This window comes from Cottoperca gobio, chromosome 16 (genome assembly GCF_900634415.1).
Source record: "Cottoperca gobio chromosome 16, fCotGob3.1, whole genome shotgun sequence".
NCBI classification, from domain to species: domain Eukaryota; kingdom Metazoa; phylum Chordata; class Actinopteri; order Perciformes; family Bovichtidae; genus Cottoperca; species Cottoperca gobio.
In genome coordinates, this window is record NC_041370.1 from 993969 (window position 1) to 1019627 (window position 25659).

A 25659-nucleotide genomic window follows, 5' to 3' on the forward strand; every position below is an offset into this window, starting at 1 on the left:
ATTCATTCTGCAGCTTTTCTTTGAATGTCCCTCTTTGTAGTTATTATATATAATAATTCAACACACAGGAACACAGTGAAGCTTCCACACGGTTGCATTTGAAGCTGAATGCATGTTAATAACGATATTCATAGGTGGACACCACGTTCAAGCTGCGCCTGATCTTTCTGTTATATTTGTGAAATAGTACATTTCACACAAGTCTTCAGACGCTCTGCATCAGGAGCATTTCTCCAATCATTGTGCAAATGTCACAAATATTTAGTTTTCTTTATCTTCTCATGTTGTTTTCAGGATCTGTCAGATCACGGATCATCATATTTGTTTGTATAACTTCTCCTCACACGTCCTGGGTGTGGACGTGCTCCATGTCATCCTCAGCGCTCACAGACGCGTTGATGTATCTCTAACAAACGTGTACTTACTGTACGTGTACTGACTGTACGTGTACTGATTGCACGTGTACTGACTGTACATGTACTGACTGTACATGTACTGATTGTACGTGTACTTACTGTACGTGTACTGATTATACGTGTACTGATTGTACGTGTACTGACTGTACATGTACTGATTGTACGTGTACTTACTGTACGTGTACTGACTGCACGTGTACTGATTGCACGTGTACTGACTGTATGTGTACTTACTGTACGTGTACTGACTGTACGTGTACTGATTGTACGTGTACTTACTGTACGTCTACTGACTGTATGTGTACTGACTGTACGTGTACTGATTGTATGTCTACTTACTGTACGTGTACTGACTGTACGTGTACTGATTGTACGTATACTGACTGTACGTGTACTGACTGTACGTGTACTGACTTTACGTCTACTGACTGTATGTGTACTGACTGTACGTGTACTGATTGTACGTCTACTTACTGTACGTCTACTGACTGTACGTGTACTGACTGTACGTGTACTGACTGTACGTGTACTGACTGTACGTCTACTTACTGTACGTCTACTGACTGTATGTGTACTGACTGTACGTGTACTGATTGTACGTCTACTTACTGTACGTGTACTGACTGTACGTGTACTTACTGTACGTCTACTGACTGTATGTGTACTGACTGTACGTGTACTGATTGTATGTCTACTTACTGTACGTGTACTGACTGTACGTGTACTGATTGTACGTATACTGACTGTACGTGTACTGACTGTACGTGTACTGACTTTACGTCTACTGACTGTATGTGTACTGACTGTACGTGTACTGATGTATGTCTACTACTGTACGGTACTGACTGTACGTGTACTGATTGTACGTCTACTGACTGTACGTGTACTGACTGTACCGTGTACTGACTTTACGTCTACTGACTGTATGTGTACTGACTGTACGTGTACTGACTGTACGTCTACTTATGTACGTCTACTGACTGTATGTGTACTGACTGTACGTGTACTGATTGTACGTCTACTTACTGTACGTGTACTGGACTGTACGGTACTGGACTGTACGTGTACTGACTGTACGTCTACTTACTGTACGTGTACTGATTGTACGTGTGACGACTGTACGTCTACTGACTGTATGTGTACTCGGACTGTACGTGTACTGATTGTACGTGTACTTACTTTACGTTGTACTGACTGTACGTGTACTGACTGTACGTGTACTGATTGTACGTGTACTGATTGTACGTGTACTTACTGTACGTGTACTGATTGTACGTGTACTTACTGTACGTCTACTGACTGTATATGGTTACTGACTGTACGTGTACTGATTGTACGGTACTTACTTTACGTGTACTGATGTACGTGTACTGATTGTATGTGTACTGACTGTACGTGTACTGATTGTACATGTACTTACTGTACGTGTACTGATTGTACGTCTACTGACTGTACGTGTATTGACTGTACGTGTACTGACTGTACGTGTACTGATTGTACGTGTACTTACTGTACGTGTACTGATTGTACGTGTACTTACTGTACGTCTACTGACTGTACGTGTACTGACTGTACGTCTACTGACTGTATGTGTACTGACTGTACGTGTACTGATTGTACGTGTACTTACTGTACGTGTACTGATTGTACGTCTACTGACTGTACGTCTACTGACTGTACATGTACTGACTGTACATGTACTGATTGTACGTGTACTGACTGTACATGTACTGACTGCACGTGTACTGATTGTACGTGTATTGATTGTATGTCTACTGACTGTACGTGTACTGATTGTACATGTACTGATGTTTCCTCTCACAGAAGACGTTCTGATGTTTCCTCTCACAGAAGACGTTCTGATGTTTCCTCTCACAGAAGACGTTCTGATGTTTCCTCTCGTCTCACAGAAGATGTTCTGATGTTTCCTCTCGTCTCACAGAAGATGTTCTGATGTTTCCTCTCACAGAAGATGTTCTGATGTTTCCTCTCACAGAAGATGTTCTGATGTTTCCTCTCACAGAAGATGTTCTGATGTTTCCTCTCGTCTCACAGAAGACGAGTTATAGAAGATAAATAGACAAAAATCTCAAATCTTTCTCTCGACTTTTGTAATAATTTGATGCAACTTTATTGAAACACCAGCTTTGGACAGTCTGGGGATTTAATCTTCTTTCTAACTTAATATTCATCTTGTTATTTCTCTCCGTGTCACAGACTCTTATCTGTGATCTTGCGGTTCTTCTATTATTGATCTGCTTATTCAATATTAAAAGGACTAAAGAACTGCGACACCTTTGTATATTTGTTACAGAATGAGCTGAAAGGTTTGGAGGTCTCGTCATCCCTTCTTCTTATTGTCTTAAAACTTATCATCCATTATTGTGACAAATGAAACTGAGGCGTCGTTACTTAAGGGCCGTCGTGTTCGTAATAAATAATAATATAATAAGTAATAAAATAATAATTTTGTGGGTTTAGTCGACACGCACGTCGACATAATTGGTTAGATAAGGTGATTCATTCTGCAGCTTTTCTTTGAATGTCCCTCTTTGTAGTTATTATATATAATAATTCAACACACAGGAACACAGTGAAGCTTCCACACGGTTGCATTTGAAGCTGAATGCATGTTAATAACGATATTCATAGGTGGACACCACGTTCAAGCTGCGCCTGATCTTTCTGTTATATTTGTGAAATAGTACATTTCACACAAGTCTTCAGACGCTCTGCATCAGGAGCATTTCTCCAATCATTGTGCAAATGTCACAAGTATTTAGTTTTCTTTATCTTCTCATGTTGTTTTCAGGATCTGTCAGATCACGGATCATCATATTTGTTTGTATAACTTCTCCTCACACGTCCTGGGTGTGGACGTGCTCCATGTCATCCTCAGCGCTCACAGACGCGTTGATGTATCTCTAACAAACGTGTACTTACTGTACGTGTACTGACTGTACGTGTACTGATTGCACGTGTACTGACTGTACATGTACTGACTGTACATGTACTGATTGTACGTGTACTTACTGTACGTGTACTGATTGTACGTGTACTGATTGTACGTGTACTGACTGTACATGTACTGATTGTACGTGTACTTACTGTACGTGTACTGACTGCACGTGTACTGATTGCACGTGTACTGACTGTATGTGTACTTACTGTACGTGTACTGACGTACGTGTACTGATTGTACGTGTACTTACTATACGTCTACTGACTGTATGTGTACTGACTGTACGTGTACTGATTGTACGTCTACTGACTGTATGTGTACTGACTGTACGTGTACTGATTGTACGTCTACTTACTGTACGTCTACTGACTGTACGTGTACTGACTGTACGTGTACTGACTGTACGTCTACTTACTGTACGTCTACTGACTGTATGTGTACTGACTGTACGTGTACTGATTGTACGTCTACTTACTGTACGTCTACTGACTGTACGTGTACTGACTGTACGTGTACTGACTGTACGTCACTTACTGTACGTCTACTGACTGTACGTCTACTGACTGTATGTGTACTGACTGTACGTGTACTGATTGTACGTCTACTTACTGTACGTCTACTGACTGTACGTGTACTGACTGTACGTGTACTGACTGTACGTCTACTTACTGTACGTCTACTGACTGTACGTGTACTGACTGTACGTGTACTGATTGTACGTGTACTGACTGTACGTGTACTGATTGTACGTGTACTGACTGTACGTCTACTGACTGTACGTGTACTGACTGTACGTGTACTGACTGTAACGTTACTGACTGTACGTGTACTGATTGTACGTGTACTGACTGTACGTGTACTGATTGTACGTCTACTTACTGTACGTCTACTGACTGTACGTCGTACTGACTGTACGTGTAACTGACTGTACGTCTATCTTACTGTACGTCTACTGACTGTACGTGTACTGACTGTACGTGTACTGATTGTACGTGTACTTGACTGTACGTGTACTGACTGGTACGTGTACTTACTGTACGTGTACTGACTGTACGTGTACTTACTGTACGTCTACTGACTGTACGTGTACTGACTGTACGTGCTACTGACTGTATGTGTACTGACTGTACGTGTACTGATTGTACGTGTACTTACTGTACGTGTACTGAGTGTACGTTCTACTGTACTGTACGTGTACGTGTACTTTGTACGTGTAGCGGACTGTACGCTACTGACTGTATGTTGTACTTGACTGGACGTGTACTGATTGTACGGTGTACTTACTTTACGTGTACTTGATTGTACTGTACTTACTGTACGTGTACTGACTGTACCGTGTACTGATTGTACGTCTCTGAAACTGTATGGTGTACTGACTGTACGTGTAACTGAATTGTACATGTACTTAACTGTCGTGTACTGATTGTACGTGTATTGACTGTACGTGTACTGATTGTAACGTGTACGTACGGTACGTGTACTGATTGTAACGTGTACGTACTGTACGTCTACTGACTGTACGTGTACTGACTGTACGTCTACTGACCTGTATGGTGTACTGACTGTACGTGTACTGATTGTACGTGTACTTACTGTAACGTGTACTGATTGTACGTCTACTGAACTGTATGAGTGTATTGACTGTAACGTGTACTGATTTAACGTGTACTGACTGTAAATGTACTGACTGTAGCATGTACTGATTGGTAACGTGTACTGACTGTAACATGTACTGACTGCACGTGTACTGATTGTACGTGTATTGATTGTAAATTGTCTACTGACTGTACGTGTACTGATTGTACATGTACTGAGGTTTCCTCTCACAGAAGACGTTCTGATGTTTCCTCTCGTCTCACAGAAGATGTTCTGATGTTTCCTCTCACAGAAGATGTTCTGATGTTTCCTCTCACAGAAGATGTTCTGATGTTTCCTCTCACAGAAGATGTTCTGATGTTTCCTCTCGTCTCACAGAAGACGAGTTATAGAAGATAAATAGACAAAAATCTCAAATCTTTCTCTCGACTTTTGTAATAATTTGATGCAACTTTATTGAAACACCAGCGTTGGACAGTCTGGGGATTTAATCTTCTTTCTAACTTAATATTCATCTTGTTATTTCTCTCCGTGTCACAGACTCTTATCTGTGATCTTGCGGTTCTTCTATTATTGATCTGCTTATTCAATATTAAAAGGACTAAAGAACTGCGACACCTTTGTATATTTGTTACAGAATGAGCTGAAAGGTTTGGAGGTCTCGTCATCCCTTCTTCTTATTGTCTTAAAACTTATCATCCATTATTGTGACAAATGAAACTGAGGCGTCGTTACTTAAGGGCCGTCGTGTTCGTAATAAATAATAATATAATAAGTAATAAAATAATAATTTTGTGGGTTTAGTCGACACGCACGTCGACATAATTGGTTAGATAAGGTGATTCATTCTGCAGCTTTTCTTTGAATGTCCCTCTTTGTAGTTATTATATATAATAATTCAACACACAGGAACACAGTGAAGCTTCCACACGGTTGCATTTGAAGCTGAATGCATGTTAATAACGATATTCATAGGTGGACACCACGTTCAAGCTGCGCCTGATCTTTCTGTTATATTTGTGAAATAGTACATTTCACACAAGTCTTCAGACGCTCTGCATCAGGAGCATTTCTCCAATCATTGTGCAAATGTCACAAATATTTAGTTTTCTTTATCTTCTCATGTTGTTTTCAGGATCTGTCAGATCACGGATCATCATATTTGTTTGTATAACTTCTCCTCACACGTCCTGGGTGTGGACGTGCTCCATGTCATCCTCAGCGCTCACAGACGCGTTGATGTATCTCTAACAAACCTGCTCTCAACAGAAAGGCGACAGCTCTGTTCGTTACAGATGATTTCCTTAATGAGAACTCCATTTCTCATTCTTCTGGCTTTATCAGGCGATAAAGTACGAATATGAAACACTCAACAAGTCATGGATGAAATAAAAGCTTTTTTAATGTTGACCCTGGAGAAGCTGAGGACAAACATTACGTTCCTGTACAACGGAACTGCAGTCAATCACATTTTAAAGGAAACATCTTTTCTCCTGGACGTTTCATATAAACTCTTGGGAATGGACTTCTGCAGGTTATTCCAGGAGCAGAATACAGAATGATGACTTCAGTTTATGATATTGACGTTGTGTATAAAGTTTAAAATAGTCTCTGATGAGCGGCTGAAATGAAAACCTCCCCGCTGAAGCTGAAGAGAGTACACGAACACGAAGAGCAGCGGAAATCTGGAGTTAAAGAAATTCTTTTGGGGAATTTTGGGAAATACACATTTTCAGAGTTTGATGAGCAGATCGACACCTCTCTCATGTCTGTACGGTTCTTATCATGCTTAGCTTAGCTTAGCATAGTGACTGGAAACGGGGGGAAACAGCTAGCATGTCCAGCGTTTCACTGACTCACTGACAAAAACGAAGGAAAATGTTTCTACAAATTAAAAAGTGAATTTAAGAAGATATGTTGAAATCAAGAAGATGCTTTAAAACGTTGCCAAGTTGGCAACGCTGCGCGCACGGTGACGTCGCCAAGTTGGCAACGCTGCGCGCACGGTGACGTCGCCAACAAACAGAACTTGATTCCAGCTCGCTCACGTGTGAACAGGAATTTAGTTGGATAAAGATATCGTTAGCAAACGAATGAATTGAAATGTTTCAGTTTGTTTACTCAAAAGATTTTAATTTTTTAACGAATCGCGGACGACACAAAGCTAACCTTCGCCAATTGTTTCCATAAGTGAAAAACAACGCGTGTTTCCAACCTGTGGTTCGGATCCGCTCCGACGTGACGGTTCTTCCTCCTCCAGGCTGCAGACTTTTACGTTTCATCAAAATCAGGTCGTTGTTCTGTATTCAGAACCGATATTGGGAGCTAATGAGAGGGTAAATAAAACTAAACATCTATAACATCTGCACAATGTTTGGAGAAATATAAAGTAATCACTGACACAAGTAAATAACCAGGATCTGAATATTATTATAATATCGTTAAGTATAATACGAGCGATGCAGAGAGTAAAGCCTGAGAACATCCAGTGTGTCCACTCTGTGTGCATACACCAGAACATCTGGACCAACCTTCAGCTTTAAACACACCGTCTGCTTTATGTGCTCCAGATAATGACACGGCACGCACACTGCTGGAGAGATTTAATGCAGAATAATAACGAGGCTGTGAGATGAGGAGGTTTAAAAGTCCATCATGCAGGTGCAGCGTCCAGATGATTTTCTGAAGGTCTCCTGCTCTCTGGACTCCTGCAGCTGCCGCTCACACAAAGAGCTCCAACGCTTTGGGACACAGTTTGAATGATTGAGGCGGAGACAGACATGTAGACTTCTTCAGCTTCATGTTGAATCCCGTTCTTCATTATTGAATTATTGAAGTACATACGTCAGAATCAGAGTTTTCACGTACAAGGAATCTGCTTTGGTGCATTATGGTGCAGACACAGACACAGTAAGAGAAATGTTATATCATGATTTATCCATCTCATAGTAGTCGCGCTCGCTTTCTCTTTCATTACATCTCATTTAGTTGATGCTTTTGTCCAAAGCGACAACAAGTGCAAACAATCATGAGGATAAACTCAAGAAGAATCCTGCAGAACAACAGCTTCTAATAAGACAAGCCAGCGTGCAACATATTGTTGTTGTCCGAGCTGCAGACTTCCTGCTGACCCGACATCAATGTGGAGCTCGTTCCACATCTGAAGACTTTCTCTGCTGGTTTCCATCTCAAGGTCAAACAGAAATGTTTTCAACCAGGGGATCAATGTTTACAGCAAACAGTTAAAGTCTTTAAACAGCAGTGCATCACATATAAAGACTTGTGATTTACCCTCCTACTGTCTGACGGACATATGTTCCTACCGTGTTGAACTGCAGCGTGCTAAATATTATAAACAAGAAGTCTTCGTTTAAAAAAGATTTATGTGCCTGGATTCAGAATGTCACAGGTTTGATCTGACGCCAAACAGCTTCCTGCTTTTATCTCTTTCAAATGTTTACAGCAGTGAACTGACTTGAGTTCACACACACACACACACACACACACACACACACACACACACACACACACACACACACACACAGTGTTCTCTTGATTAAAGACACTCTTTAAAGAAGTTAATTTAGTTAAAACTCTGGAGATAATTATTAGGAAGCTGCTGTTTCAGAGACGTCTGGATTGATTGGTTGTCTGATGAGATTATTAACAGGCAGCATCTTGTGCTCCCTCCACAAACAGGATTATTCCAGTGGGTTTAAAACTGCTGCAGAAAATAATCTCTTAGCAAACCAACGTTGATGACACTTCCCACTCCACGCATCCACATGAACTCCTCTTTCATGATTTTTGAAGCATAAATTAAATCTCCAGAAGTAAGAAGCTAACGTTCGGCTATAAAGGAACTACAGCAGGTCACATGACTTCACGTCACCACCGCTAAGCTAACGTCTCATTTAGCCGTTTTTAAGAAGCTTCAGGATTTCCCCAGTGGGGGACTGTTTCACTGCGACGTGTTTTATGTCGTAGAACAAAAAGTTAAATTCTCTGACGCTTGTTAACCCACAGACCTTATTTCAGCCGTCTAACCTGAAACCCTTTGACTTCCAGACGAGGGAACAGGAAGTGCTTCAATGCTGACTCACCCTGCAGCTCTCTGTGTAGGTGGCTCCTTCCCTTTTAAATGAACTTGTTACGTTACAGCGTAGAGAACAAAAACTAAAACCCCTTTGATTCCTTACCCGAGTTATGATGGATGGATGGAGGATGGATGGATGGAGATGAGGTGTATGGATGGATGGAGGATAATGGATGGATGGATGGATGGAGGATGGATGGATGGAGGATGGATGGTGTATGGATGGATGGAGGATGAATGGATGGAGGATGGATGGAGGATGGATGGATGGATGGATGGATGGAGGATGGATGGATGGAGGATGGATGGTGTATGGATGGATGGAGGATGAATGGATGGAGGATGGAGGATGGATGGATGGAGGATGGATGGAGGATGGATGGATGGAGGATGGATGGATGGAGGATGGATGGTGTATGGATGGATGGAGGATGAATGGATGGATGGATGGATGGATGGAGGATGGATGGAGGATGGATGGATGGAGGATGGATGGTGTATGGATGGATGGAGGATGGATGGATGGATGGATGGATGGATGGAGGATGGATGGAGGATGGATGGATGGATACTTAGGGAAGTTTAAGCATCCAGTATCTTAAACGACACTGGCACACACAGAAATGAAGAATAAAACATAAGAATGATCTGCTTAGTATGCAAGCCAGCATGCTTTACCCACAATCCTTTGCGCATCACATATACGAGGGTGCAAAGATTAAAGGCATCATGGGACATACTAGTATGTATACTAACGTACATGCGTCATCTATCGCTCGTCTGTGCGTCCTGCGAGGGTCCTGCTCCCTCACGGTTACAACATGTCCCCCTTTACCTCTGAGGGTTCTTTTAGGGAGTTTTTCCTTGTGTGGTGTGAGGATCTGAGGACAGAGGGTGTCACATCCTGTACAGTCTGCAAAGCCCACTTAGACAACTGTGTCATTTGTGATATTGAGCCATACATTTGATTTGCAACAGCACATACTTAGTAAGGACAGCTGCTGGATGTACTGCAAGTTCAAATACAAACGATGCTATTTGGAATGCAGCCCATGTGTGCAGAAACCACCCGCCTGTCTGCTCAAGGGGAGTATAAAACAAACACACCCCAATGAAACATCTTAATTAGCATGCCTTAAGCAACGTGGGGACTTCTGTGTGAGGAGATATCCTGTAGTTCAATTGCCAATGAAGGTGTGAGTCACACAGCCTCTGAGGAGCACGCGGGGAGCAGGGCGAAGATAAATCAAACTAATGAACAGCCAATCACAGAACTCAATGAAGTTATGCAGGTTGTAACACAAAGCAAGGTGTTCACCTCGGGAAAACAAGAGAGTCCAAATACTACACACTGATGATACGTTCATTTTGAGTCTGGAAAACACTCAAAGTTAAGTGTTGGATGCAATTTTTTGAAGGTATATATATATATATATATATATATATATATATATATATATATATATATATATATATATATATATATATATATATTTCCTTTACTAATTACAAGTGATAAGACAGCTGTGACAATGTACATAATAAAAACAACATGTTTCTTTATTTTAAAAAGGCTTTTTATCAAGAAGAAGAAGAAGAAGAAGAAGAAGAAGGAGAAGAAGAAGAAGAAGAAGAAGAAGAAGAAGAAGAAGGAGAAGGAAGAAAAGAAAAGGAGAAGGAGAAAAAAGAATAAGGCGAAGAAGTGATGATAAGAAGGAGAGAAGAAGAAGAAGGATAATGCGAAGAAGGAGAGACGAATGAGAAGAATTATAAGGAGCCGACTTAGAAATAAGCATAAGCATTAGCAATAAGTATACGACGCCCGCATCCATCTACTTCTCCTCCTGCTCCTACCTTCTCCTCCTTCTCCTTCTCCTCCTGCCCCTCCTCCTTCTCCCTCCTTCCTCCGTCTCCGTGCTCGCTCCTTCTCTCCTCACTCCTCCCCTTCTCCCCTTCTCCTTTCTCCTTCTCTCCTCTCCTTCTCCTCCCCTCCTCCTCCTCCTTCTCCCCCTCTTCCCTCCTCCTTCCCCCTCCCTCCTCCTCCTCCTCCTCCTCCTCTCCTCCTTCTTCTCCTCCTCCTCCTTCTCCTCCCCTTCTCCCCTCCCTCCTCCTCCCTCCCTCCTCCTCCCTCCTTCTCCTCCCTCCTCCCTCCTTCTCCTCCTCCTCCTCCTCCTCCTCCTCCTCCTCCCTTCTCCCTCCTCCTCTCCCCCTACTCTATCCTCCTCCTCCTCCTCCTCCTTCTCCTCCTTCTTCTCCTTCTCCTTCCCCTCCCCCTCCTCCTCCTTCCTCCTCCTCTCCTTCTCCTCCCTCCTTCTCATCCTCCTCTCTCCTTCTCATCCTCTCTCTCCTTCTCCTCCTCCTCTCCTCCCATCCTCTCTCCTCCTTCTCCTCCTTCTCCTCTCCTCCTTCTCCCTCCTTTCTCCTTCTCCTCCTTTTCTTCCTGCTCCTCCTCCCTCCTTCTCCTCCGTTCTCCTCCTCCTCCTTCTCCTCCTCTCCTCCATCTCCTCCCTTCTCCTTCCTCCTCCTCCTCCTCCTCCTCCTCCTTCTCCCTCACTTCTCTCCTTCTCCTCCTTCTCCTCCTCCCTCCTTCTCCTTCTCCTCCTCTCGCCTCCTTCTCCTCCTTCTCCTCCTCCTCCTCCGCCTCCTCCTCCTTCTCCTCCTCCTCCTTCTCCTCCTTCTCCTCCTCCCTCCTCCCCTCCTTCATCACTCTTTCTCCCTCCTCCTCCTTCCTCGCTCCTTCTCATCCTCCTCCTTCTCCTCCTTCTCCTTCCCTCCTCCCTCCTTGCTCCGTTTCTCCTCCTTCCTCCTCCTCCTCCTCCTCCTCTCCTCCTCCTCCTCCTCCTCCCCTGTTCCTCCTCCTCTGCTCCTCCCTTCTCCTCCTTCTCCTCCTTCTCCCTTCTCCTCTTCTCCCCTTCTCCTCCTTCTCCTTTCTCTCCTCGCTCCTTCTCCTCCTTCTCCTTCTCCTCCTTCTCCTTCTCCCTCCCTTCTCCTCCTCTCCTTCTCCTCCTTTCTCTCCGCTCCTCCCTTCTCTCCTTCTCCTCCTCCTTTTCCGCCTCCTCCTCCCTCCTCCTCCTCTCCTTCTCCCCTTCTCCTTCATCCTCCTTCTCTCCCTTCTCCTCCTCCTCCTTCTCCTCCTTCTCCTCCTTCTCCTCCTCCTCCTCCTTCTCCTCCTTCTTCTCCTTCTCCTTCTCCTCCTCCTCCTCTCCTTCTCCTCCTTCTCCTCCTCCTCCTCCTCCTCCTTCTCCTCCTTCTCCTCCTCCTCCTCCTCCTATTCTCTCCTCCCTGCTATATCAAAGAAGAAGAAGAAGAAGAAGAAGAAGAAGAAGAAGTACCCCTCAGCCATTACAGCATAAAGTCCTGCTTTCTATTGAATCAGGTTTTTAGATCTACAACCTTCAAACTTTCACTATTTTCCACCATATTGAGACATTTTCTTATATTTTCACGCTGTTTTCATGTGAAATATGAAAGTCAGATAATCATTGACATTTCTCACACTGTGAGAAAAATAAATAAAAATCTTGAAATGTTTTCTTTCCTCATTATGTAAACAAGCTGCATCTAAAGGGTCCAAATGAAAGAATATTGTGTAGTTATGATCAGGTTGGTTTAAAGAACTCATTTTAATATATAATTGTATAGTTTTAAAAGTGAGCAGCGATAATTATGATCATTTCTGCTGTTTCAGGCTGTTATCGAATCTACAGATGAAGCTGATCGCATGCAGAAGAATCCAGTTTCAGATCGGGATAGTTTTTAAATATGCAGCTAATATGTTTAATTCCTCTGAAGCACGTCAATCATTTCCAGAACATTCATCAGAAACATGATTTTTTATGTTTGCTCTGCTTTGCTGATATCAGTTTGTCCAACATCTTCAGAGGGTGAATCCTGAGGATTATTAGAGCCAAAATCAAGCCCATAATTTCATAATTTAATTTTACAAAGACTCTCCGGTGCGTCTTCATGCTCCACCTGAGGTTACTGTCGTATTCTGCGTTTTGAGATCTCAGAATTTTCCATGAATTCTCTCTTTAAAAATACGTGTAGGAAATGTTTTTGTGTTTTTCCCGCTTCAAAGATGTGTGTACTTTGAAATGAATATGATTTTGGGATTAAGTAATTTCCCTCCTGCAGATCAATGGAGTAATATCTGACCCTGGTGCTTAGTGTAATAATACATATGGGGTAACTGTAGAATATGATGCATACTTCTCTCCTGTAGTGTGTCACTGAACACATGTGTTGACTACAGCAGCGGTCCCCAACCTTTCTTACGCCACGGACCGGTTTCATCTAAAACAATATGTTCGCGGACCGGGGGGGGGAATAAATATGACAGAAAAAAACGATACGACCGACATAAAAACAAATATAAAGTTCAGAAAAAACTCAGCATCACGCTGAGTTAGTGGGAGCCCTGAGCTCGTGTCTCTAACGAGCCGGTCCAATATAGAGGGATAACTTCTTCACCAGAGGTAAAAGGTTTCTTCTCTTAGCGACACGGTTACTCACTAAGTATGACGCTCTCCGTGCACTCGCATGTGTTGATGTGGTGCCATCAGTCATTCTTTATGTCCTTCTTGTTCATGTTTCTTTCTTTCAAAAGACTCCAAGGGCTCGTCTTTTAACGCCGGGTGCCTCCTGATGTCGTCTTTAAATGTCTCCTCGTTGGTCTTTTCCCTTTTCAAAGCTCTTTAAGACGTTTGTTTCCACTCATTGTTGCTGGTGGGCTTAATGTTTGAAGTAAAGTATCACCTGACAGACGAGCGTCTTGACATGTGTCAAGAGCCACAGACGCACAGACGGATGTATCCTGTGATTTTTCTAAATAAAACCTTTCAAAATGATTCAATCTTTCTGTGCGGTCCGGTACCAAAAACCCATGGACCGGTACCGGTCCACGGACCAGTGGTTGGGGACCACTGGCCTACAGAATAAAATATATCTCCCAAACTGACACCTGAAACATTTAAACACATACAAATACACACGGTGCAACAAGAAATCCGATTGTGTTTGAATCTTATTTTAATTGATCACAGTCGGGTGAAACAAACAATCCACAGCCGGACACTTCCCCACAAAGAGGGACGTTTAATATCCATGTGATCTGATCCATGAAAGAAACATATTTCACAACATCCACAAAACATGCAGACACGTCTCTTAACGAGACTCACAATGTGCGATGAACTGAGAGTTTGTGTGACAAACAAAATCTAAAAGATGCATTCCTCAACGTTAGTCTTTGTTCCCTGATGTGTTCATTTGTTTAGCCTTTGGTTGTGTTTTCTCTCTGGAGAGGAGCTTGTGCGCACAAAGTCTGAACTTCTGATCTCTCACACTGTAAATTATGACATTCCAGCAACTGTTGGAGGCCAAAATCCAGAAGGCGAAAAAGGAAAAGTTGCACCATTTATTCCCCAAAACGTTCCCAACCACGAAGACGGCGATGGGGGTGAACGAGGCGGTGAACGCCACAGTCAGCGTCCCTATTGTTCTGGCCGCTTTGATGTCAGAGAAAGTAGGTTTGGTGGTGCTCTGGCACTCGCTCTCCGCCAGGTGTTTCCTGCGCCTCGAGTGCTGCCGGATGCTGGACATCGAGATGATGTTAATGACCACCGTTCCCCCGAGGAGGGTGAAGTCAAACGCGGGGAAGAGGAGGAGGATGTTCCAGGCCTGGCTCGGGAACTCACCGATGGTCCCCAGCGCATAATTACACATCCGGCTGCAGGAGTTGTACTCCAGAGCCATCTCGCTGCTGAAAAGCATCGGAGACACTGCCAAGAAGAAGCTCCCCACCCAGGACAGGACGATGAGGATTGTGGTCCTTTTCCGCGTGATCACAGAGTCCTTGTGCAGCGGCTTCAACACAGCGATGCTCCTCTCGATCGTCAGCAGGAAAATGGTCGTGATGGAGACCAAGGTGCACCCGGCGAAGATGGGGCCGATAACGTTGCACGGGTGGAAACTCACCGACTGCGAGTTGTAAGAAGTCCACTCCGGTGCCGAGTCGGTTGCCATCAGGTAGACCTCAGCGTAGATGGAGAGCGGCACCACGAACATTCCCACCGCCAGATCGGCCACGGCGAGGGACGCCTTCAGGTATCCCTGCGGCGTGTGGAAGTGTTTAGTCCCGAGAACCACAGCGAGAGTCACTAAGTTCCCAAACAAGATGGCGAAGACCAACAGCACCATGAAGAGCACCATGAGGATTTTGTTGGTGAGAGCACAGCAGCACACGGTGCAGTGTGCCGGCTCAGTTCGGTCCAACATGGTCGGAGTGTCGGCGTCAATCATTGGATGAACTGCTTTTCCACATTCACTCCCTGACCTGAAATTAAAACAGATGTCAGATTTAACTTGTCAGTTCAGTTCAAGTTCAACAGGGTTTTTCCCTCCACATAAAAATGCAAAAACACAATTGAAGCACGCACGCACGCACGCACGCACACACACGCACGCACGCACGCACGCACGCACGCACACACGCACGCACAAGCACGCACACACACACACACACACACAGGCAATGTTTACGGTGGGGTCGGTGTCGTGGGAGTGGTGGATGATGTAGCAGTGACTGTAACTGTACATGTGTGAGTAAACATACAACACTATGACGTCACATTATCTCTGTTTACATGTCAACACCGTAAACACAGTTTCTAAAGATCTTCACCCTGGACGGAGTTTTACCAAAGCTCGTGATAAAAACAATAATGGCGTTTAGGAGAGCTCCCTGAAGAGACGGACGCTTCCTTCTGCGCAGTGATACTGTTGGCAGGTGTACAAAGAAAACACAAAGAAAATAGTTCCTACAGGAAACCGATCAGATCAACGTCGGTGGATCATCTCCAGTAGCCGGGGCGTCATTTCTGTAAATAACATTTCTGTTGAGTTCTACAAATGTGTTATTCGGCACTTTGATCAACATGAACAGATGAATGAGGAATGGTGGATGATGGATGGATGATGGTTGAATGGATGATGATGGATGGATGATGGTTGAATGGATGACAAATGAAATTTCATTTGAATTGTACATTGTATAATCTCGAAATGACAATAAAGTTTTTTGATTGATTTGATTGATTGATGATGGATGGATGATGGCTGAATGGATGATGGATGGATGAATGATGGATGGATGATGGATGGATGATGGATGGATGAATGATGAATGGTGGATGGTTGAATGGATGATGGATGGATGATGGTTCAATGGATGAATTATGGATGGATGATGAATGGATGATGGATGGATGGATGGATGATGGATGGATGGATGGATGGATGATGGATGAATGATGAATGATGAATGATGGATGGATGATGGATGGATGATGGTTGGATGGATGAATGATGGATGGATGATGGATGGATGATGGATGGAGGGATGACACAGATGGATTTATAGACGGTTGGATGGATGAATCATGAATGAGGAATGAATGATGGATGGACGGATGACATATTGATGGATGATGCTTGGATGGATGGATGAATGATGGATGGATGAATGAGGGATGACACTACTAACTCCAGTGTGGGGGGTGACATCATAATCTCCCCGACAACAGCAGCTGTAGTCGTGAACAGGCGTTCATGGCTCCTTTAAACTGCTGGTCATAAACCTGCCGCTGAACATCGTCCTTCAGTTAATGTTTAATAAATATTTAACAGGATGTATTCAGTGTTATATTATATATTATATATATATTATATATTATATTTATATTATATTATATATTATATTATATATTACATTATATTATTATATATTATTATAGTATTCAGTGTTATATATGCTGATATATGATATCAGATTACAAATGTGTCAAACTGATCCACACATCCAGTGCGCCTGGGAGAACATTTGTATTTAGAAATATTCCTTATAATTACTGTTCAGTGAAAACCTCAAAATAATGTTAAATAAAATTCAAATGTCTTCAGTTTTTAGGAGCTTCCACGACCATAAATAAAAACAAAGCATTAGGCTCTCCCGTCATCACTTATTTTTCTTTATATTTTCAAATGTCATTCCTCAAACTTTCGTTTTCACTGTGTCTCCATCCACAGCGCGCGGTCACGCAGAAACCGCGGATCCACTCTGTGCAGCTTTTAAAATGTACGAACCCTGAGAATAAAGTGTGTTTTACAGTTTATTTATGATTCGTCTGCTACACTTTAGATCTTGTAGGTTGCGGCGCAGGATCCTAAAGAAACCCTCCTAGAACTCATCCACTGACGCACACATGAAAGCTCACATACTATTAAATATTACAGCAACAACTGTACTCACTTTGAGCTTTAAATTCCCTTTAAGACGCAGAATGTGCGCGAGGCAGCATGTCCCCGCTGGATCTCCTCCATCATCGGAACCAGAAGAAGAACTCACTCTGTGCTGCGTAGATGTTGGTGCTGTGGTGCGCTCCGGAGAGACTGCTCAAGTGTGTCCTCCGCTGCTTTCTCCATTGGCTGGGGATGTTGATGAAAGAGGAGCCCCTCCCCCCCCCCCCTAAAGTAAGGAGCCTGCTGAGGAAGAGGATGGTAGTGCATCCTGTCATCTCCCATCATTCTGATTGTTAGGCTTAAATGCTGCAGCTGTTATTGCTGATGCAGGAAGTACACACACACACACACACACACACACACACACACACACACACACACACACACAACTAGTCTGTAGCAGGGTCCGGATTTACTACATGATCGTGAGCAGAGGTGGAAGAAATACTTAAATAAATACATTTTAATTAAGTAAAAGTACAAATACCACAGTGTAGAAACAAGTACAAGTATTCAAAAATATTAAATAAAAGTGAAAATATATCAGCATCAAACTATACTTAAAGTACTCATGCAGAATAATATATATGATATTATTTTATTTTATTTACTGATGCATTAATGTTGCAGCTGGTGAAGGAGGAACTACTTTTTGTAGCTCGACCTTTAATAATACATCATAATTTAGTCATTGATTTAAATTTTGGGTACTTTTTCTTCAGTATTTCCATTTTATGCTACTTTATACTCCACAACAATTTAAAAGGAAATATTGCACTTTTTGCTCCTCTACATTTATTTTACATTAGTTATTTTGCAGGTTTATATCATTAATACAAAATATAATTATAAACTATTGAATTATGATGCATTATTGCTGATTAAGATACCTGCAGTATAAAAAGCTCCACCTTTCTTAGCTGCAACATTAAAATAATGAATACATTGATGCATCATTATAATCCCGTGATATATTGTATATTATTCTGCATAATGGGCGCTTTTATTTTTGCTAAAAAACTAAAAGACTTCTTACACCTCTGCAAAAAAACCCAGTAGTGCATTCTCTGGGCAGGAAATATGTGCGGACATCTTTAACATTTTAAAAATCCGTCATCAGAGGAACATCGTGCATCAATTTTGACGTTCGAGCACCAAGAATCCTCGATGGAAACACAGAGTCCAGTAAATGTAATGGAGTAAAAGCACAACATTGGCTCTTATAGGAGTCAGACCTTTGTTATATCAGTTTAATGCTTATATTCCTTTATTTAAATGTGTTTTAATGTATGTGCTGCACAACATATATATTTATATAAATAGTCATGTTGTGTCTCTTTGTGGTCACTTTGTGTCTCTTTGTAGTCATGTTGTGTCTCTTTGTAGTCATGTTGTGTCTCTTTGTAGTCATGTTGTGTCTCTTGTAGTCATGTTGTGTCTCTTGTAGTCATGTTGTGTCTCTTTGAAGTCATGTTGTGTCTCTTGTGTAGTCATGTTGTGTCTCTTTGTAGTCATGTTGTGTCTCTTTGAAGTCATGTTGTGTCTCTTTGTAGTCACTTTGTGTCTCTTTGTAGTCATGTTGTGTCTCTTTGTAGTCAGTTTGTGTCTCCTTTGTAGTCACTTTGTGTCTCTTTGTAGTCAGTTTGTGTCTCTTTGAAGTCATGTTGTGTCTCTTTGTAAGTCATGTTGTGTCTCTTTGAAGTCATGTTGTGTCTCTTTGTAAGTCATGTTGTGTCTCTTTGTAGTCATGTTGTGTCTCTTTGTAGTCACTTTGTGTCTCTTCCTGGTTGGTACGTGTCTCTTTGAGTGACATTTTGTGTCCAGTAGACCCGTTATCCATTATCTTAACGTTTTACGTTGGTCGGAGCTGAAGAGCAAAAACAAGCAGAGGTTTGTCAAAACTAAACACAGAAACACAGAAAGTGTCGTCGTCTTCAGGAAGCAGTGAACCCCTCGCAGGGACAGAATGGAACAAGTGAAGGTAGAGCAGCGAATCTCACACAAATGAACTGCAACATGGATCAGAAGCAGCTGAGATCCATCACATCTGCTGTAAACAAATGTTGTTTGGAGATTATTTTCACAGCACTCTGATCAGATGTCCGTATCACTGCGAGATGAAACAGCAGAAAGGAACATGTAGAAGGAAATGTGGCCGAGCGTGGGAGGTGTTGGTGGTTCCCGGCCAAAATTCGCCTGCAGAAATGTGCTGAGGCCAAAAGCAGGCGGACAGGAAGTAGCTAAAACTGCATTCTCCATTACGTCTCTAAAGGAAACGAATTTAGTAAAAGTCCTGTGTCCTGCACAATCTCCTCCCTTCACAGACTTTGATTAGAAACATATTTGTGATGCGTCGGAAGTAGAAAATATGTTTATAATTGCCAAAGCAGGTTTGTTGTATGTGAAGTAAGTTTCAGGAGACCAGGCTGCAGAAACAACAAACAGTTGGAGTTATAAGTTATATATTTTCTGAAGCTACTCGTCTGATTTAAGATCCAGAAACAAACTCAGAAGTCTGTAATCTGATCGCCCGCTGTGCCCTCTGGATTAAAGATTACCCACCACACACAGGATTACACTTTGTTTTGTTGTGTCCAGGACTGGAGCCAAACCTGCAGAATCATGAAGCCATTACAGCACGCAGGCAGCGTTTACCGCTGCACACTCCCACCGTCTGTTTCTGAAGCGTCCTGAATAAAAGAGCGTTTCAGAGTTTGAAGGAAAAACAAGAGGATCATTCCACATTAGTCACCAGAGTTGTTTTTATTTCTCTGTGACATCTGTGTGTGTGTGTGTGTGTGTGTGTGTGTGTGTGTGTGTGTGTGTATCTGAGTTTCAATTATCTCACCAACCGTCGGACTGATCTACTTCCTGCTTGGTGTGTGTGCTGCTGAGGACTCGAGGGAGTGCAGTGACATGCGTGAAGATATTTTGATCAGCGGTTCTGTAGAAAAGTGCAAATAGCATAAAAATCCAGCTCACGGCCACTATGTATGTTTTCTTTCACAAAATAGCGCGCCTGTCCGTATTACGTTACCGCTGATAGAAATGAGGATGTGTGTGTGTGTGTGTGTTAAACACGTTTCACGTTTATCCATACCGTTACGGTACAGGTGCCCGGATCGGCCAAAACGCTCTTTAATGAAGACGTCTCTGTGTGTCGGCCAGACTGAACTGTCTTCATCAAACCTGGAGCTGCACATTTAACGAGGCTTTGACTTCAGTGGGGCCATAAAACCTTTATGGGAGCTTTTTCACTCATGATGCGCAGACTGTAGCTTCGCTGCTGTAAACGTGTACAGAGACTAAAGAAGCAGCTGCACGAGCACATCTCGAACTGACTACAAACAGACAACAACAACAAAGAGAGAGGTGTTGGTCATCTCCTCAGAGTGCTCTACAAATAAAGATCTTATATCAAACAAAGTCCATCTGCTGAGGAAGATCATGTGACGTGACCAAAAGCTCCAGAACTGATATTAAATGTACTTTGTTTTGTATAAATAACTCTATAAATATAAACTTTATAAAATGATGAAGTCCAGACTTCCAGATATCTGATGTGTCGTCTTTGGAAACGTTGACGTCTCCAGAGTCTGAATAAAAGATGCTTCTGCTTCCTACGTGTTGCTTCAAGCACAATAAACGTGCTTTTGATCAGAAACAACGTGAAAGATGAGAAACAGAAACGTTTGATTCTGCTTCTGTGCATATGAAAATAAAATCTCTCCTGCTGTCTGAACCAAGTAGGCTCACAGAAATAACCTTATTAAAACTGCTGGTGGACAGAAATGTGTGTTTGCATTGAATGAAGTGAAATAAAGAGCTTGTTGGCTTTAAAGCAGTGTTCCCTAACCACCGGTCCGTGTACCGGTCCGTGGGTCATCTGGTACCGGGCCGCACAGAAAGATTGAATAAATTTTTATTTTGAAAGAGGTTTTATTTTGAAAAATCACCGGCTACATCCGTCTGTGCGTCTGTGTCTCTTGACATGTCAAGACGCTCGTCTGTCACGTGATACTTTGCTTCAAACATTAAGCCCACCAGCAACAGTGAGTGGAAACAAACGTCTTAAAGAGCTTTGAAAAGGGAAAAGACCAACGAGGAGTGTGACGGCCTCAGAGGTGGTCCTGTCCTGTCCTTCCCAGGCTGTGTGCTTAACCTGTGTTTCAGGAGGTTGATTGGTGGAGCTGAGACCTCGTCATCTCCTCATCACTGATTCAGCACACCTGAGCAGGCTGGGCTCAGGTTATAAAGAGACCTGCATGATCTTCTGTCTCTTCCCTCTGGCCTGCTGCCTGCTGTTTGTATTGTGCTTGTGAATCATTTACTTAAATTAAACCATATAGAGAAGTTCTTTGATTGTGTGGTCTCCCTCCTTGTCACCTCCTCTCGAGCCAGGTTGTGACAGGAGACATTTAAAGACGACATCAGGAGTCACTTAGAATACGTGTTTACCTGTACAGGTGATTCTCATGTCCGCTCTGCAGAATACACACGCTCGCACATGAGGCAACGAAGCCTTCAGACAAGCACTGGGAGTTTTTTGAAAACTTTTTTTGTCGCTAAGAGAAGAAACCTTTTACTATTGGTAAATAGACTGCTTTTATATAGCAATCTTTACAATCACTCAAAGTGCTTTACAACACATGTCATTCACCCATTCACCCATACACACACACCAGGAACAATTTGGGCTTCAGTATCTTGCCCAAGAACACTTTGACTGCGCATCCTGCTCCGCTCTGCTGGGAAACTTCTCAACACTTTTCAGAAGACGACTGAGCTTTTGAGACTCTGTGCACAACCCTGCTTACTTATGTTCCCTGAACACAACACCAATAACAGACCGGAAGGAGCCAGAAGTAAAGAAGTAGCTGCTGCGTTTACTGACCACAAATACAGCAGATTCTATCCTATGACAGGACTTTCCTTTCTTTTCTCACTTAAGTGCATGTTTAAGAATAATCTTAAATTAAGATGCTTCATGCAACGAGCCACAGATGTATAGACTGTGAGTGAAGGACTTAAAATCTAATATGAGACATGGGAAGAATAAAAGCATTAATATCTAACTTCCTCCTTTGATAAAACTCTCAGCTGGAGACGAGAAGAAGCTTCTCAAGCAATCACAGTTATCATTCTCACAGCTGCTGTTTGTGAGCAGAGAAGAAATGATAAATATTCACCTGGAAAAGTGTTGACAAAGGATGGAGGTTATAGAAACCGCACCAGGCTGCATGACTCACTCACTCACCACTACACCTGCTCACTATCTTCTCCTTAGAGAGTCAAAATAAAGTTCTTTCTGAACTCCAGCTGTGAAACAGGGATGCAGATTAACTGTAGTCCTGTTTTAAAAGATATATACTGCAGCGCTCCTAAGAGTCCAAGGAATGAATAGAAAACCTTAATGTTGTGCATGTACTTGTGTTTTGACCTGGAACAACTCTCACTGTGTAACTGACTGAAGCTTGTTGATCGGCAGCTGTCAATGACCTTATAAAACAGTAGAAACAGTTTTTGTAGCTGTACGAGTTAAAATCAGTTCAGTTTTAAAGGGAAATGTCTTCATGAAAGGTAAAAGAATTTACACTTCAAAAGTTGATCTGTAGATAAAAACAAGCTTTAGCTGCACCAGCTGTTTATCTCCATCAACCAACTAACTCATTAGTCAGCAGAGGAGGAAATGCACAAGAATTAGCATTTTCTTTTGCAGATTATTATCTGGAAATTGGGGAACAATGTCATGTGATTCTACACGTTACATATTCTTCGTGTGCAAACACGTGACAAAACTGTGTGACGTATGCGTGCGACTCCATTTTGGATGAATAACAAATCAACAATGGCGTCTAAAGCGAACAACAACAACTCCGACTTCTTCTAAGTATTGTGACTCTCTGGATCCTCTGCAAAGGCGAGATTCAGAGGAAAAGTCCAAATGTGCGGCCGTGACCCGTACACGCTGAAGCTGTCGGATTATATTGAGGATTTAGATTCATTACCGCCGATTGAATATCCGGATATTGTGAACTACCTTGTGCTACAAACGTCGTGGGCAACCAACGCACAAATGAAGGCATACAAGAGCTTAGATGCTTCTAATGTCTTTGTTTCTGGCTGGGTTGGTAGTCTTCTTACCAAACCACTGAAAGATGACAGGGTGCTCGTCCATGCCCGTGTAAATCACTCTCAAAGAGCTCGAGATACACCGCTCACGCCGTGGTTTGTGAGTGAGAAGAGCGGCGATGTTATCCTCGCACACTGTGATTGTATGGCTGGATTAAGAGAACATGTTCTCACATTGGTGCTTTGCTTTTCTCAAGTGAAGTAGTCTCAAGAATAAGCCAAACAAAAACATGCACAGAAGAAAAGAGCAAATGGCATCACATGTAAAGAAAGTGCCTTATTTAGCAGTCAGCGATACGGAGAAGTAAGGTCTTACAGTGTTTGGGTATATCATAAGCACAAATGTTTAACGTAAACATTGCAAACATAGCTTTAGCATGAGCTCTTACAGATATAAAGTGAACGCCACACACACGGGTGAATTGTGCTTCTTCTTCTGTTGAATCCTCACGAGTTATGTTGCTAAACCAGCTGACGGCGTTCAGTAGACAGCAACTCATCCCTCTTTAGTGGATCGTTGTTTTTGATGTAGGAAATCTAAAGAAGCGTTTCAATGGGTCACGAGTAGCGTGATGACCACAAGTATACACTGCGCACACGATCGGCATTTTCTTTCAATCTTAGACGTTTAAATACAAAGAAAATCACGAAGCGTTGCAGCAACTCACATGTGTACGGGCGCAGTCTTGGTTATGTATTCCAACCAACATGGCTGATATATAATTAATATATACTATATTATATAATTTATAATATATTATAATATATTATATATAATATAATATATTATAATATATTATATATAATATAATGATTTTGGATGCTCTTTAAAATACAACCAGAATCAGAGTATTGATCGGGCATGTGTAGAAGTTCACAGGGAAGAATCAGGAGCTCGGTGTTGGGATAACACTCCAACATGTGTGTTAATGTAACACAGAGACGTCTTTGGGGGTCGTGAACCTGGTTGATGGTTCACTGGAACTGTTTTTGTAGCGTGAAGTTTCAGCTCCTGCCAGAGGAGATTTAAAGAGTCTGTGTCTGATTTCAGCCAATCAGCTTCTCCGCAGAGCGAAGGGTTCTCCCTTGGTCCACGCTGCACCCTTCCACCAAGCTTCATCAAAATCGTGTAAGTAGTTTTTCCGTAATCGTGCAGACAAACAAACAAACCAAACTGAAAACATAACCTCTGTGGCTGAGGTAACAAGTCCATTACATCTGTAATTCCCTGAAGCTCCAACAATAGCACGTCGCCTTGGTTTCCAGTCTCCTGTAAATAAATACATTTTGCTCCACATTCAGAGCTGCTCATGAATTGTTTATACGTTCATTAATATTGCGTTTTTTCACTTTGTTAAAGTGAAAGAAACACGCTACACACTTTTCTTCTACCTGCGCTGGTGTTAAATGTTGAACCTCATGCATCATGAAAGATGCATCGTGAGGTGTGAATTCATTCCCAGGAGAAGAGCTGCAGAGGAAACAAAGTGACCAGGTGTATATTAGTTGCTCAGCCGTGTAGTTCTTCTCACATGTCTCCACGGTGAACCAAGAACCAAAGCAGACAAAAGTTTTGATGAATTGAAGTGAATGTTTGTGAAGTAGTGAGCAGATAAATGCGACTTGGATTAAACTGCACGAGTTGTGTGAGAGTTTATACATTTGGATGTTTGGATGTAGTTTTGCTGTTTTTAAACGCGGCCTCATTTACTTCAATTCATGCAAACCTTTCTCCGTTTTTTGGATTCTTCGTTCACCGGCGAGGCAGGCGAGAAAAACAAAGTTTTCTCCAAGAGCTCAAGGGAACATGGGGAGTACTTGAAGTACAACTGATCATTTTGTGGGTGAAGTGTTCCTTTAAGTGGACCAGAGGCCAAAATCCTCCTGACAGCAGCCGGCACGCCACCAACAAGTGTTGGAATAATTCACTCTGACCAACTGCAGCCTACCCCCCCATTATAGCCTGACTCCTCATATCTTCCTCCCACCTCACCCTCACCCCTGCTGGGTCGATCTCTGGGAGCTGATGCTGGATTTCAGGCGACAGATGGAAGAGTTTGCAGGCAGCTGAGCGTCACGGCTCGCCGGCCCGAGCTGCAGCCGAGTCACGTTTGAGTGTCGAGTCAACTTTGTTCGGATTTGTGTGTCAATCTTAC

The 25659-nt window shown here is 42.6% G+C and overlaps 1 protein-coding gene across 1 annotated transcript; it reads right to left on the minus strand.

Moving 5' to 3' along the window:
• Positions 1-14078: 14078 nt before the first annotated feature.
• On the minus strand, positions 14079-17454 carry LOC115021417 (olfactory receptor 4D9). Its single transcript, XM_029451869.1, has 2 exons — positions 17382-17454; positions 14079-15407 (listed from the first exon to the last, which is right to left on the minus strand). Exon 2 carries the CDS (start codon positions 15371-15373, stop codon positions 14315-14317), a length of 1059 nt encoding a protein of 352 aa, XP_029307729.1. The 5' UTR covers positions 15374-15407; positions 17382-17454; the 3' UTR covers positions 14079-14314.
• Positions 17455-25659: the final 8205 nt, after the last annotated feature.